At 44.1% G+C, this 14642-nt stretch overlaps 1 protein-coding gene across 1 annotated transcript in view; it reads left to right on the top strand.

Annotated features, from left to right (window-relative positions):
* Positions 1 to 14642, top strand: part of LOC115474939 (zinc finger protein 395-like) — a 62560-nt gene that overhangs the window by 34082 nt on the left and 13836 nt on the right. The window contains exons 2-6 of the mRNA XM_030210653.1: positions 2225 to 2476; positions 4639 to 4868; positions 10030 to 10136; positions 12561 to 12793; positions 12902 to 13002. Coding sequence (XP_030066513.1) covers positions 2231 to 2476; positions 4639 to 4868; positions 10030 to 10136; positions 12561 to 12793; positions 12902 to 13002 — 917 coding nt within the window. The 5' untranslated portion in view covers positions 2225 to 2230. The remainder of the gene's footprint in view (positions 1 to 2224; positions 2477 to 4638; positions 4869 to 10029; positions 10137 to 12560; positions 12794 to 12901; positions 13003 to 14642) is intronic.

Consider the following 14642-nt stretch of genomic DNA (forward strand, 5'->3'; position numbering starts at 1 on the left):
GGGATCAAATACTTATTTCCCCCACTGTATATTTTGACAAAGTTCCTCATTAGAGACAGGGTGGATAGGAAGATAAATGATAAACATGGAGAGAGAACAAATGTCCTGGCAAGAGAGTTAAGAGAGAATAAAGCAAAACCCAAACAACAAAGGTAGTAAAAGTAATTTTATTTTCTATTTATTGATTAGAATATGTCACTTAGTGGAATGCACATATGCTAGAGCTGGTTTAAAACCTGGCTGGGAGCCGTGAGAAAAACCTCACTCATTGGCCTTCAATCTTCAGCATTGTGGTGATAAATCTGCAGCACTGGGATGGTCCACCCTTGGCGTCTCTGATATTCAGCGGCACCATACATAGGACCCTGTTTACTAAGTCGCGCTGTAGGTGCGCTAACTTTATAGTGTGTGCTAAAAATGATCACGTGCTAACAAAAGAGACACCCTTTATATTCCTATGGGTGTCTCTAGGTTTAGTGTGCGGTAATTTTGTGCGCCTACAGCGCGGCTTAGTAAACAGGGCCCTTAGAGTTTCGCTGAGTATCCTTCCTAACTGCCTCAATCCTATTCACATAATGTCGGGGCAGTACAGGGATGGAGCATTGGCAAAGGAAGAAGTTATCCAGATTGAGGCGATATTCAGCTGGGTTATCTGGATGTCCTAAAGGTATCCAGATAACCCAGATGGACGTGATATCTCTGCTGTCTGAATCACAAGGCAATTTACCGCTGTATCCGGATATTCAGTCTGGATGGTGACACTGAATATCTGGAATATTCTTAAATGCCACAGCTGTCGATTTAAAAAGAAAAGAAAAATACATAAAAACCCAGACTGCTGTGTTTCACTATTGACCTGTGACAGTGGACTGCCCTTGTCACTAGCCATGGTTCTGCTCTAATGAGACATTTTGCCTAATGTTAAAGATAAAGGTGAAATGTACTATGAAGACTCAAAATTGATATGCTTGTAAAATCGACTGAATCTAAAAAGAGCTTCCTGTCTGTCTCTCACAATGGAGTGGAACTTCCTGTCTCGTTCCTTCTCAGAAGGAAAGGAAATGTCTTCTCTTCACTAGTGGTAGCAATTTGAGGTTTGTTGACATAGTTTAAGGCGGACCTCACTCACAGAAACAGTCTTTCCTTGTCATTGACAAACTTGCATACTTGTTAATTTTCTCATATTATCTTTCTTCACTCATAAGTTTTATATAAAATTAACTTCTTCCATAAAGTTCATGTGCCAATCTTTAATTTCTGAAAATCAAAAGTACTGAGGGGCCCTTATACAAAGGTGCACTGAAAAATGGCCTTCGGTAGTGTCGACACGTGTTTTGGGCGCACGCAGAATCATTTTTCAGCGCATCTGTAAAAAAAGGCCTTTTAAAAAGTTTTGTTGAAAATGGACGTGTGTCAAAATGAAAATTGCCGCGCATCCATTTTGGGTCTGAGTCCTTATCACCAGCCATTGACCTAGCGGTAAAGACTCACATGGTAACCGGGTGATAATGACCTACGTGTGCCTAATTTGCATATTCGAAAATAAAATTATTTTTCAGACGAGCGTATTGGATGCGTGCCAAAAATGAAATTTGTCCATTAGGTGAATTTTCATTAGACCGGTTGTCAAGGACCTCAGTAAAAATATTCAAATAACAGTGCATAGTATGCTACTTAAATTGTCAACACAATAAAACATTTGAATAGACCGTATAAGGCAGTGCTTCCCAATTTTGTGAAGATGTTGAATATTGATGACCCTAAGGCCCTGATGAGAATATTACAGTAGTCTATATTACTGAGGACCAATGCATGGACAAGTGTTTTCAGTGCAGCCTGATGCAAGACCTGTCGCATAGATCATATTTGCCATAGTTTATAAAAGCAGGCATTGTATCACTGCTGAAACCTGAGCTTGGAAGCTAAGTTTATCGTCCAGTATAACACCTGATATATTTAATGAGGTAACTAGAGGTATAGAAGCACCATGATAAGAATGGATGAAACAAGAGGGACAATTGAAAATTAAAGAAGTGACACAAAAGATTGATTTTGATCTGTGATGGGCTCTCTAAAGTTATGGCAGCCAAAATACAAAACAGGGAAATCCTCTACAACGAAAACCAGTTTCAGTACTGTAGATTTGCCTTTGGACTTGCCTGTGATGCATGTCCTTGTTTACTGATGGCAGTAAACCTCCTGATTTGTGTTTTTCTTGTCACAGGTGACGATGACAAGCATGCTGTCAAAACGGCTGGGGAAGCGCTCCCTTCTGGGCGCTCGTGTCTGCGCACCTAGCTCTGTGGGAGATGGGGTGCTGACCACAGGGCAGGTCACATCCTGGCAGCCAGAAGCGGCTGGAGGGGTTTACCTTGTGTCTGTCGAGGACGGCCACTGCAAGGAGCTTGTGGAGGAGAATGCAGGGGCCACAGGCTTCCAGAGTCTAAGTCACTTCAAATTCTACCCAGGACAGAAGGTAGGGCTTATAGTATTCTCCGCCTGTATGTTGTTGATCTGTGTTAATGTATTGGCCACCTTTGTTTTGGAATGACTACTTCTTATCTTTCTCCTCCCTCAATAGACTAACATAGGTTGCTTGTGGTGGTTGGAAAGGCTTCAGATAAAACTTAACCTGATTCAGTGTGTTTTTTTCTAGCAAAAAAGGTGCTGGTACTCAAATGCTAGGCCACCCTTCAGGGGTGGGGTGATCACTGAGGGACCCACCCCATAATAGCCAGGCCCCCTGCATCCAGTCACAGAATCTATTACAAGACAGGATTGGTGTGTAGAGCCTGAGCTGTATCATTAAAACTTGGGGTCCATGGGTCAATTTTAGCAGACAATGGAAAAGGTGCCGGTACTCAGTACCCCCAAGTACCTCCTCAAAAAAAAGCTCTGTTCATGACTATATAAGCTAGTTTATAGGGGTTTTTTTTTTTTCAAAAATAATGTGTCCAACGCCACTGCCAGACAGATTACACATGCTGCCATGGTCTGTTTACAGGATAGTCAAAGGGAAAAGAGCAGCAGGTGTTAAGGCTGCTGCAGTGTCCCTGAGATACTTGATATGGGTCTGTACCAGTAGGGTGGAGTTAGTTTCGCTGTTTTAGCTTGCTATTACTTTGTTTTATCAAGAATTATCTGTAGCTTTTCTTGAAAAGGCTTTGATTCTTTGGGGGTTTTTTTTCCTTTAGAAGGCTTACATCTTATTTTTGCAAATGTGGAGTAATGCTGTTGTATTTTGCTAATGTTACATTGCATGCAGGGTTTGTCTTCCTAGGAGCCAGTTTGATTTAGGAGTTTCTCTTTTTCAGGCATGAATATTTACTTTGTGTCTGAATATCAGTGTGACTTGAAGTTTTGTTTTCTATTTTTTAAACCAAGATTTTTTGAGGGGGTGCACCCTTGTTATAGGGAGGTAGTCTGTGTGTATGCCAAGTGCTCACTGAACCAGAGCGTAGTTGTTGTATAACTTTATGTCCTTGGTCTGTGTATATGCGTGCCAGGAAGGGTCATTTTACACAGCAGGGGTTTTAGATTATGTAACTCTTTTACTCTTGGTGGGGCACACCCCAAGTAGAGGGTTAAGCAAAAGGAGGGGGGGTCCATCTTCAGAGGCTTCAACAATTACAGGCTTCTGCAGCATCTGGAATGAGTTCTTTGGGTGGGAGCAGTAGATGCTAGGAGGCCTCAGCCTTAAGGGATCACACCTCTTACGCCACTCACAAAAATAGAATTCTGGGTTTTTGTTCCAAACCAGAAAATTTACTAGGAGTCATGAAAAATCAGATTGGTAGGTAGGAACTGGTACACCACAAAAAAAAAATTGAAACACTGTCAAAGTTCAGTGGTTATCCAGTACTGATATAGGGAATAGTAATTATCTGCAGGGGATATTGTCCATAGCCACAGGCTCTTGTTCCCTTAGTTTCAGGACCCTTGCCCTGCTGGACTCAGCTCCCAGGAGTTTTGGCTGGCTCCTCACTCAGTCTTAAGAAGGGGTCAGAGGCTGCCTCTGATCTTCTTATTCAGGGATACAGTGGTCCCAGAATATACACCCAAGTCTGGTAGCCAGCCAGAATGCACACCCTTGTCTTTGACTCTTATTTTTACATCTCCCTCCCCTATTTGAGTGTTGTAGATGAACCTCCTCTTCCAATAGCACAGCCGGACAACACATTTTGGGTGGGCCTAGGGGCAGAATGGGTGGGCATGAAATACACCATACCAACTCTTAATATAAATACTTGAAATGGTGGGGGATAAGGTATTCTGGGCCTCTTGGCCCCTTCAGAGGACTGGGGGAGGTCTTCAGCTGGTGGGGCTTAAGCCACAGTAAGGGTGCTGTGCTGCTGGGTGGGCCTGCAGGTTCACCTGTGGCTATGCCCCTGCCTCTCTCTTTACATCATTAACCATGAGCTCTCCCAAACCTAGAGAAAGTTCCTCAGCTCATTCAATATCAAAGCTTTTACCCGGTAGAGCCACCAAAAGTCTCTCATAAGGGAAGCATTTTAAAGGAGAGAAATGTTGTGACCAGTCTGGTCTCAGATGCCAGAGTCCATGTCGGTGTGCACAGATTTCAAAAGTGTGCTGAGAGCAGGACTGCAGAGGATCTGCTAATGACGTCTCTCCTTGCAGGTGTACATCATGCACAACGGCCACAAGTGCCATGGTCTAGTGGAGCAGCACAACCCCATGAATGATGAGGTGACAGTCTTTCTCCCTGAACAGGGACTGCGTACCAGTAGGAAGATGGAGGATGTGCGACTGGCTGAGATATCGCTACCTACTGCATCTGAGTACAACACACCGGATCCTTCAGAGGCAGCGTCCAGATCGGTCTCTTCCAGTATTGATGTCCCGAAAAGGTGTGTGTAGGGGGCACAGCAGATCAAGGGATGTAGGGTCCATCACTCACACTTCTAGCAGAGATTAGGGGGGAGGGGAGTTAATTTGTTAGGGATTTTTTTAATTCACTGCAAGGTGGTGAAGCTTTCTCCAGAGAAGACAGTTTGCGAATCTGATTCCAAAATAAGAGCAGTCCTTGAATTCATTCCATAAGTACTGCATGTATGGTGTAAAAATATTTCAGACTTTTATTTTGTTTACTTATTGTTACTGAAAGCCATGTATGTTGCTTGTCTTTATTTTGCTTTACCCCTAGGTCCTATGCGCTTGTGTATTTTTTTTTTTATAGGAGTGATTGTTCATGGCAGAGTTATTCTAGTTAGGGTTGCTAACATTGAGCTGAAAAATAAGGGATTGTTTCCATATGGAAGGCTAATTGAGGATGTGTAGGTGTTTTTAAACTGTTTATTCACATTGCTGATAGCAGAATGACATAAAATACAATTGCAGCAAATGTCAATAGTCATTCAGGTTTCACCCACAAAACTCAGGCATTTTGTGAAGTGAAAATATGGATGTCATGAGGCTGTAGTTAAGCCCCCCTCCAGTTTCCCTTGAGACCACAGCAGTTGCTGAATAATGTTTTGCCCTTCCCCTTAGTATCATGGGACAGGGACCCTTACTACCTGTCAACCCCATCCACCTTTGGCTTTCTCTCTATGCCATCACCTCTACTCTTTAAGGGGCCCTTTCTACTAAGCTGCGTAAGCGTCAATGCGCGCCAAAATGGAGTTACCGCCCAGCTACCGCATGGCTCTTGTGGTAATTTCAATTTTGTCGCGTGTCCGAAAAATCATTTTTATTTTTGTACGCGCGTATTGGACGCACGCCAAGTGGCATTTGACGCACGTAGGGCATTACTGCCCGGTTACTGCGTGAGACTTTACCACTAGATCAATGGCTGGCGGTAAGGTCTCAGACCCAGAATGGACGTGCGGCAGTTTTCCTTTTGCCGCACGTCCATTTTCCCTAAAAATTTTAAAAAGGCATTTTCTTACAAGTTGTGACCCCATGGGGCCTCCACAGGTTTGTAATCCACAAGCCACGGCAATTCTTCAAACTTCCCTGCTGAGCACTTCTCTTGCCAAGAGGAAACACAGAGACAGCCCTCCCGTGCCAGCCCCTCCTCCAGATCCCCAGCTCCAGACCAACAGTCTTTCTTTTTTCCTTTATTTATTCTCTTCCTTGATACACACACAAACAGCAGGTTTGCTTCAACTTCCCTTCACTCCCTTCTCATTATTTCCTGGGAGTTGAAAGGGGTCCCACCCAACCTCTGTCAGCCTCCGACAGCCCCCCTCCTGACCCCAGTTGAAACCCCTCACCCCCTATTGGAGTGCTTCTGCAGCCACTTCTTTCTCTCTTGCACTAAGTCACCGAACCATGTGGCCAGGAGCCCTTTTACTTGCCCACCTTTAGCTTGAGCTACGGCTGAAATGTCCATGGGCTCTCCTCCTGCAGGCTCCTCTCTCTCCAATCCTCCTCCACCTTCTGCTGATTGCCAGTCCATGGGCTCCTCTACAGCCTTCTTTACCAGCTGCCTCCCATCATCATTATCCTTACCCCCCCCCCCTCCCAGCTGTTTCCTATTCTGTTCATCCAGCCCTCCCAGATCCACCTCCTTTCCCCTAGGATTCTGGGACTTGTAGTGGGGGTAACACTTCCTCATCCTCATCCTATCAGGCCTCTCTCTCAAGGGCTGCTGGGACTTGTAGTCTTTCAGCTTCATTGACCTCAATGGTGAAGGGGACAGGCTGCTTTCCCGCACTGGCCCTGCACTCTTGATTCTGGCCCTTTCGGCTCTGTTCTCCCATGGAGGTTCTCGGGTACCCAGGCGACTTCCCCCTCCCCGCTTCCCTTGCTGGGTGGGGCGACCCTTGCTCCCCACCTGATCACAAAGTGCGCTGAAAAATGATTCTGTGCGTGCCCAAAACACACATCTACACTACTGCAAGCGATTTTTCAGGGCCCCTAAGTTTCTCCAGTGCTTTGTGAGTTGGCTGACTCTGTGCTATTCTAAAGGTTTGCAGCGTAGGCTTCACAGTAAACAAAAACACAGTACTGGAGGGAATTCACAGTAGTGATCACTTATGTGATGAAGCCAGCAGTCTTGAGGATCACTTATGTGATGAAGCCAGCAGTCTTGAGGAGGGTTTGGAGGTTAGGGTGGTGGAGGGAGAGGGGATGGAGGGCTAATCAGTAGAGAAGAGGCCAGTGTCTGGAAGGGCAAGATGGAGAGAGGCAGATGAAGAAAAAATGGGAGGGAAGAAAGGAGAGATGACAGAATGGAGGGACGATATGGGAGGAGATCATGAGGAAGTCGAGCAGGTAAAATAAAATGAAAAAGCTGCAGAAGGGGAGAAAAGGAGGTGAGGAAAAAGGAATGAAAAGTAAAAGAACTGAAATGGAGAAGTAAGTTATTCTGATTATCACAAATATTAAAAATATCTATTCAATAAAATATTTAAAGCCAGGATTTATATTGACTTTTAGTGAACACTAGTGTATATATGTATGATCAATCCAGATGTTACCATCCTTATTGCTGAAAGTAGTTTCAGTGTTTCTTGTAATTGTTAGTATCTTTGCTTTCCTTTTGGAGGGATGTCTGCAGAGAGGGTTCTAGAGGTCTACACTTCCTAGACATGCATAGAATTGTGTTGCATTATCTGGAGGTGACTGAGTTCTGGTTCCAGAGGAGTAGCCTAATGGTTAGTGCAGTGAGCTGAGAACCTGGGGAACTGGGTTCAAGTGCCACTTTGGCTCCTGTGATACTAGGGCCCCAAGTACCAAAATTTAGATTGTGAGCCCACTAGGGACAAAGAAAGTAGGGCTTATTTCCAAAACCCACTAAGTCTATTGGACTTAAGAGGATTTTGGAAATAAGCCTGTCAAATGTAAACCACTTTGGTTGTACCTCTCTAGTGTCTGACAGATCATTTGTTCTCTTTGGGGGTCCAAAAGGAGGAGAAGGCTGCATCTTAAGTTGACTATGGTGAGGTGCCTGAAGACAATCTTGTCGGCCTATATTCTCAAGGGTCAAATGATATCTAAGAGCTAAAGGTTTATTTAACCAGAGGTCTGATGTCATCTTGGGTAGATTTTTGTGGGTCAGCTGCTTGGGTTTTTGTTGCATTCATTCTCTAGGAATTCTAGATCTCTGGGCATGCCATAGAAAACCTGCCTTTGCAGCAGGAGTGCTTAGATCATTTATTTATCAGTCCCGTCCAGTGAATACAATGCTTTCTTATATCCTATTTGTCTGGACTAGTCTGGTGATCGATAAGGAAGGAAAAATTGGATATATCTTTTCATTTTCTTTTCTTGAGTCTAAAGCCAAAAGAGAGGGTATACAGTATACACAAAAAGCATACAGAAGAAAAAAAACACAACTGGGCCTTCAAGACTGAGACAACAGGAGTCCTTTATTGAGAGAAGACCCGACACAGGCCGTGTTTCGGCGGCGGCGTCAACGCCTGCCTTAGGGGTCTAGGTGTAATTGCGAAATATACAAGTAGGGAATTCGATTCCCCAACAGAAGAATGTACTACTTTGTGGAAAAACGCCATCAATCAGTGAAGACAGTCACAGTAAATAGCAAGAACTCCTGAAAAGTGCTGTCGGTTAATTGAAACTGCCAGAACAAGACTGAAGAGCTGCTAGCTGAATGGTACCCTATACAAAGCAGGGCTCACAAAGTCTTTGTTCTTTTGTCTCTGTTTTCTCTCTCCCCCTCCCCCCCCCCCCCCACCTCCCCAGTAGAAGGGCACAACCCATTCATGTAGACAGGAAAAAAAATTAGAAGGTAAAATCAAAATTTTCTTTTCATATAGAAGTTTATGCTCAAAAGTGCTTTTATTTAAAGACTAGAGTAAAATGCTACTAGAGTAATGATGTCAGATATATTCAGAGGGATTCCTGTGAAAGAGTAGTGGCTATGTTACATTTTTATGTATTTATTTATTTTGGGGACTAAAGGGTTGAGTGCTCCATTAATACCATCTGAACAAATGTTAATGCTGGGAATCCTTCCTAGTTGAGAATTTTCTCCTTAAGGCAACACTGCCACTTAGTGGATCATGCACTCCATGAACATCATCTTGCTTGAATCTGCAACCTTTCTCACAGGCAACAAAGGGTTAAATTCCAACTAAACAAATACAGATGAACCTGGCTCTTTGATTCAGTGTGTACTGTATCTGACAAATACTGTATATAATCGGATATAAACCTAAGCTCCCTCCCCCCCCCCCAAAGGTGGAGAAACTGCTAACTGAAGAATAAACTGGGGTGGGGGGGGGGGGGTGGTTTCTCAAGTTTCACATTTTACAGTTTGAAGGCCTAGCTGTAGGATGGTATATCAGGGTGTCCTGCGTTTCTCACTTTCCCCACTCCACCATGGTGTGCAGCATTTTTGTCGTCGTCCCCCCCCCCCCCCCCCAGACACATACACAGTGACTGACACTTCTTTTTTTACTAGTACCTCCTCACTAATGCTGCTGGCACTGGAGTTATAGCAAGTTGAGTTGGTGCAGGGTCTTGAGTATCTGCACGTGCTCCCGCTCTCCAAGAAGCTACAGCAAGCTGGGCCAGAAGCTCAGGACGAAAAGTAAAAAGCATCTGGCTGGTAGATTCTCATGATATCACCTTCAACAGCAGAGTTTTGGTTCTTAAATCTATGAAATGTCATATTTAATTGCGCCTCTATAAAACTGTACTAATTTGCTGTAATTCAGGATGAATCATGAGCAAATTCTTTTTTTTAAATCATTTTATTCATTTTAAACATTTACAACTATACGCTTCCATATAGCATATAAAACATAACCCTTGTACAACAATAATAGCTTAATCATACTGCAAATTCTAAAGAATTCTGACATCAAAACATGGCCAACAAGACTACTCTTACCTTTGTAATATGATTCCATGGGCTTTTTGTTTTTCTTGCTCACTGTAACATTAGCAAGTTGTGCAAGACTATTTGACAATATGTCTTGTGCTGAGTGTCCTGAAAGTTTCTAATTGCCTGATGCCTTTTGTGTTCTGTCTTGCGATAGTTCACTCAGCAACTCAGTTATCCACCTCCTCCCAACACGTGTTTTCCACTGTCTCCTGCAGGAGATCAGATGCTGTGGAGATGGACGAGATGATGGCAGCGATGGTGTTGACCACCTTGTCCTGTAGCCCTCTGGTACAGAGCCCACCCAGCGCTGAGAACATTCAAGGTCAGTGGATAGACAAGAAGTTTTCCATTTGCCAGAGGTGAAAATGAGTTTTGACTGTGCTTGAATTGGGTGTGTTTCTTGTGGGAATGCTTGCGGGGTCATAGCCTGTTCTGAAGGAGACATTATTTTCTTGGTACACAAACTGTCCTGTGCCCTGCTGCTCACAGCACACATGTACGTGGAGCTTTCTGCTTTCACTTCAGTAGCTGGTTAACTTTGGAAGTGCTTGTATTTCATACAGAATGTAGTACACCAGCCCTTCAGATGTTGAAGTCTGTGGAGGTGGCTGTCCCTTTTCTCCAGGCATTAAGATTATATCAAGTAAAAGCAAGGGACCGTTTGACAGGGCCGCCAAGAGGGGGGGCAGGGAGGCAATATTCTCCGGGCCAAGCCTCCAAGGGGGGGCCAGGACCTGGTGCCAGCAAGCTTCTTCCTGCCTGCCTGCTTCCAGGTTTGTCCTTTCCTGCTCCTGTGTGACATCCAGGACCCAGATGATTGCAGTAGCGTGATATTGTGTTAATGCAATCATCCTGGTCCCGGCATCGATAGGAGCAGGAGAGGACAGACCGTGGGAGCAGGCTTGCCAGTGCTGGGCCCCCCCCCTTGAGGCAGAGACAGAATGGTAAGGGGTAGGAGGGAGCTGCGGCACAAGTGGGGAGGGGGCGGTGCGCGATGGTCAGGTTCTACCCCGGGCCCGGCAGTGTCTCTTGGCGGCCGTGCCATTTGAAACTCTTTGGAAATAAGTCTGACAGATGTTCTGTGTGAGCATAATTTTTATAAAGCTTTTTCTGTGTGTAAAGCATGTTTTATCTGCGGAAAATGGCTTTACTTGGGTACTTTTACACCATCTGCTTGTCGGTGTTCTCAGTCATTGTTTGAGTGGAGCTGGAGCGGAGTTGGGATGTGCATGAATACTTTATAAAACACATGTGCATACACACAATTGTACCTTCTTCCGAGCAGGTGTATGTGCAAGAGCATTTTTGCACTACAGGAGGTGAATTGCGGGAGCCAATTTTATAACCGCACATAAATGACTATGTTGCATTTGTAAAACAGGCGCCTTTTTTGACACTTCACATAAAGCTCCCTGCTATGAAATTACCTGCCACATGCTTAATGGCAGTGAGCATTTCTGTAATATCGTCCATGCATAATTTGATGGAAAAGAAGCTCAGTGAGAATTTGATTCCTGTCTTCTAATTTGGGCTTACTAGCGAGTTAACTAAGCTGCCTGAGGAGAAGAAAATACATTGTTAACATGCTTAACCAACAAAACTGCAATGGAAAAATTATAACTGCTTCCAAAGAGTATATGGGGTCGTTGACTTAAAAAAAATGTTTTTAATGTAAATGGATAAAACGTTTTTGAAGCCTTATCTTCAGGCTCTCCCTCAGAGAGCTAGAAGCATAATATTAAGCAAGATGTGAATGGGTCTACTGTGGTAATGGTGGTTAGCATATCTGGGTTTAAAAAAGGTTTGGACAAATTCCTGGAGGAAAAGTCCATAGTCTGCTATTGAGGCAGACATGAGAAGCAACCTTGCCCTGGGATTTGTAGTATGGAGTGTTGCCACGATTTGGGTTTCTGCCAGGTACTTCTGACCTGGCTTGGCCACTGTTTGGAAAACAGGATACTGGGCTAGATTGACCACTGGTCTGACCCAGTATGGCTATTCTTATGTTCTTATTTTTATGTTCTTATTGACCTTTATGGTACGCCTTCAGATTTGCTGTTTTGGGAAAGGATGGGAAGGGAGGGGGAGGGGATAATTTGGGGAAGGGGAGCTGTGAAGAACAACAAAAAAAAGACCCTCCTGTCTCAGATGTTCTCTTGACTTAACGTTCATCTGAAAGGGGATTGAGGGGGGGGAGAGATAATAGGATGTGATGTGTCGTATTATTCTTGTTGTTACGTTTCAAGGTGATGTGTCAAATGCTCAATACAAATGTTAAAACCATAAATGTTTTTAATGTTTTATTGAGTTTCCTTCTTAAGAGGATGTTTCTTTATTATGCTTATAAGACTGTTAGCAAACCTTTTCCAGTATTAATAATTATAGTATTTTGGGGAGTTTGGAGGCGGCTTACAGCGTTATTACTATTCAGGTACAATAAGTTTCTGAGTAAATGGGAGATAAAGTTTTTAAATTCCTCAGCACTGTACATTTGTAGCTAGTTGTTTTAGCAGTGAAAAGTTGTATTTTTTGCCCAATGTATAATGATTGACTAAAATCCCTGGATTATCAGTGCATTTTTGTACCCTGTAATTCCTTTCTCTTTCCCAAACTCACCTAGCGATGCGATCTCTGTGTCTTGCTGTGGAAGGTGTCTCCCTGTTGCACTGGTGCTTGCCATGCTCACCGTATTTAGACCTGTGCATATGGGTTGTAACACTTTTTTCCTTTTCCACCTCCTCTGCAGCATCTCAGGTAGCCGACTCGTGGAAGGAAAGCGGGGACGTGTCAGATAGTGGGAGCAGCACCACAAGTGGACACTGGAGTGGTGGCAGTGGCATCTCTACACCCTCACCCCCTTACACTCGGTCAAGCCCCAATTACTCGGGGGAGGCCTGCGGCTCTCCACCGGTGGATGAAGGCTTTGAGACTGACCCTGACCCCTTCCTCTTGGATGAGCCGGCTCCACGCAAGAGAAAGGTACAGCAAGAAGCTGCAGATCAGCTGTGGGGATGTCCATAAATGACTTCTCTAGTCCTCCATCCAAATCTTAACCTGTATGTGTTTGTTTGCTTTGTAATCTTACAGAACTCTATGAAGGTCACGTATAAGTGCTTATGGCCAAACTGTGGCAAACTTCTCCGCTCCATTGTAGGCATCAAGCGACATGTAAAAACCCAGCACCTCGGGTAAGACCCAGTACTCTACACTAAGAGGGGGGGAGAGGGTAGGTGGATGAGAGGGGATAGAGGACACTGAATACTTGATAGATAACCTTCTTACTCTGAAAGAATTGAGGGGCCCTTTAACTAAGCTGCGTAAGCATCTATGCGTGCCCAACACGCACCAAAATGGAGTTGCTGCCTGGCTACCATGTTGCTCTTGCGGTAATTTCATTTTTGGTGCGTGTCCGAAAAATTTATTTTCAGACGCAAGTATCGGACACGCACCAAGTGGCATTTGATGCGCATAGGTCATTACCGTCCGGTTACTGCGTGAGACTTTACCGCTAGGTCAGTGGCTGGTGGTAAGGTGTCAGACCCAAAATGGACGTGCGGCAATTTTCATTTTGTCACTTGTCCATTTTCAGCAAAAAGGTTTAAAAAGGCATTTTTTACAGGTGCGCTGAAAAATGATTCTGCATGCGCCCAAAACCGGCGTCTACACTACTGCAGGCCATTTTTCTGCACGCCTTTGTAAAGGGACCCCTGAAGTCTGTTTCACCAATGGTCTACCACCTGCTGTGTGATCTTTAACAGTGTGAATTTCTCTGTCTTTAAACTCATATTAGCTCTGGGGGTTGTGATTTTATCTTATGTATTGTACTGTGTACATGGGTAGTGCTAGGTCACCAGAAAACAAGGTAGACCCAATAATTAGCCATTGTAAAGATGGTATGAAAGAGGATAGGAGGCCCTTCTTCTGAGAAGGTATTTTGTGGTCTGTGACTTCTAGAGAACTGACACCAAGTTTGTTTATTTATTTATTTATTTATTACGATAAATTTGATATACCGCCTTAAACTAATAGGTAGATCTAGGCAGTGTACAAGAAAAAGAAAAGAACTACAATAATTTGACAGGAAAGCATTCACATTTTTTCACAACCTACAAGATAGGAAGAGGAAAATAAAGTGGGAGGGATGGGAGGAAAGGTACAGGGGATATATTGCAGGTAATAGTAAAGAAGAGGGATGGGGAAAACTGATCCTATAGCAGCAAGACAGCCTATGTAATGTCAAAGGCCTGGCGGAATAGCCAAGTCTTTATGGCTAGTCTGAATTTCTTAAATGAAGTTTCAGTTCTAATTTCGTGAGAGAGGGAATTCCAGTGAAATGTAGCAGCAAATAGAATGCACAATTTTATTTTGTTCACACCTTTACAGTAGTAGGTCAAGGTGAGTTACATTCAGGTACACTGGGTATTTCCCTGTCCCTGGAGGGCTCACAATCTAAGTTTGTACCTGAGGCAATGGAGGGTTAAGTGACTTGCCCAAGATCACAAGGAGCAGCAGCAGGATTTGAATTGGCCACCTCTGGATTGCAAGACCGGTGCTCTAACCATTAGGCCACTCATGCAGGCCCTTCCATCCACTCCACTCCACTACTGTTCTACAAGTTACATGCATACTCCAGAGAGACACCCATAACCCACTCATACTCAACCCATGTTTTTACCCCCTCCTCGCACTGCCATGTTGGCACATATGTTACAGAATAGCGCCTAGCACTTACGCACTTAATTGCCAATTAGTAGCGCCAATCAGCTGCATGCTATTATTCTGAAACTTACATGCACCAGTTTCTAGAATTACCCTTTTAGCGCCTCCA

The sequence above is a fragment of the Microcaecilia unicolor genome, chromosome 7 (assembly GCF_901765095.1).
Source record: "Microcaecilia unicolor chromosome 7, aMicUni1.1, whole genome shotgun sequence".
NCBI lineage: Eukaryota > Metazoa > Chordata > Amphibia > Gymnophiona > Siphonopidae > Microcaecilia > Microcaecilia unicolor.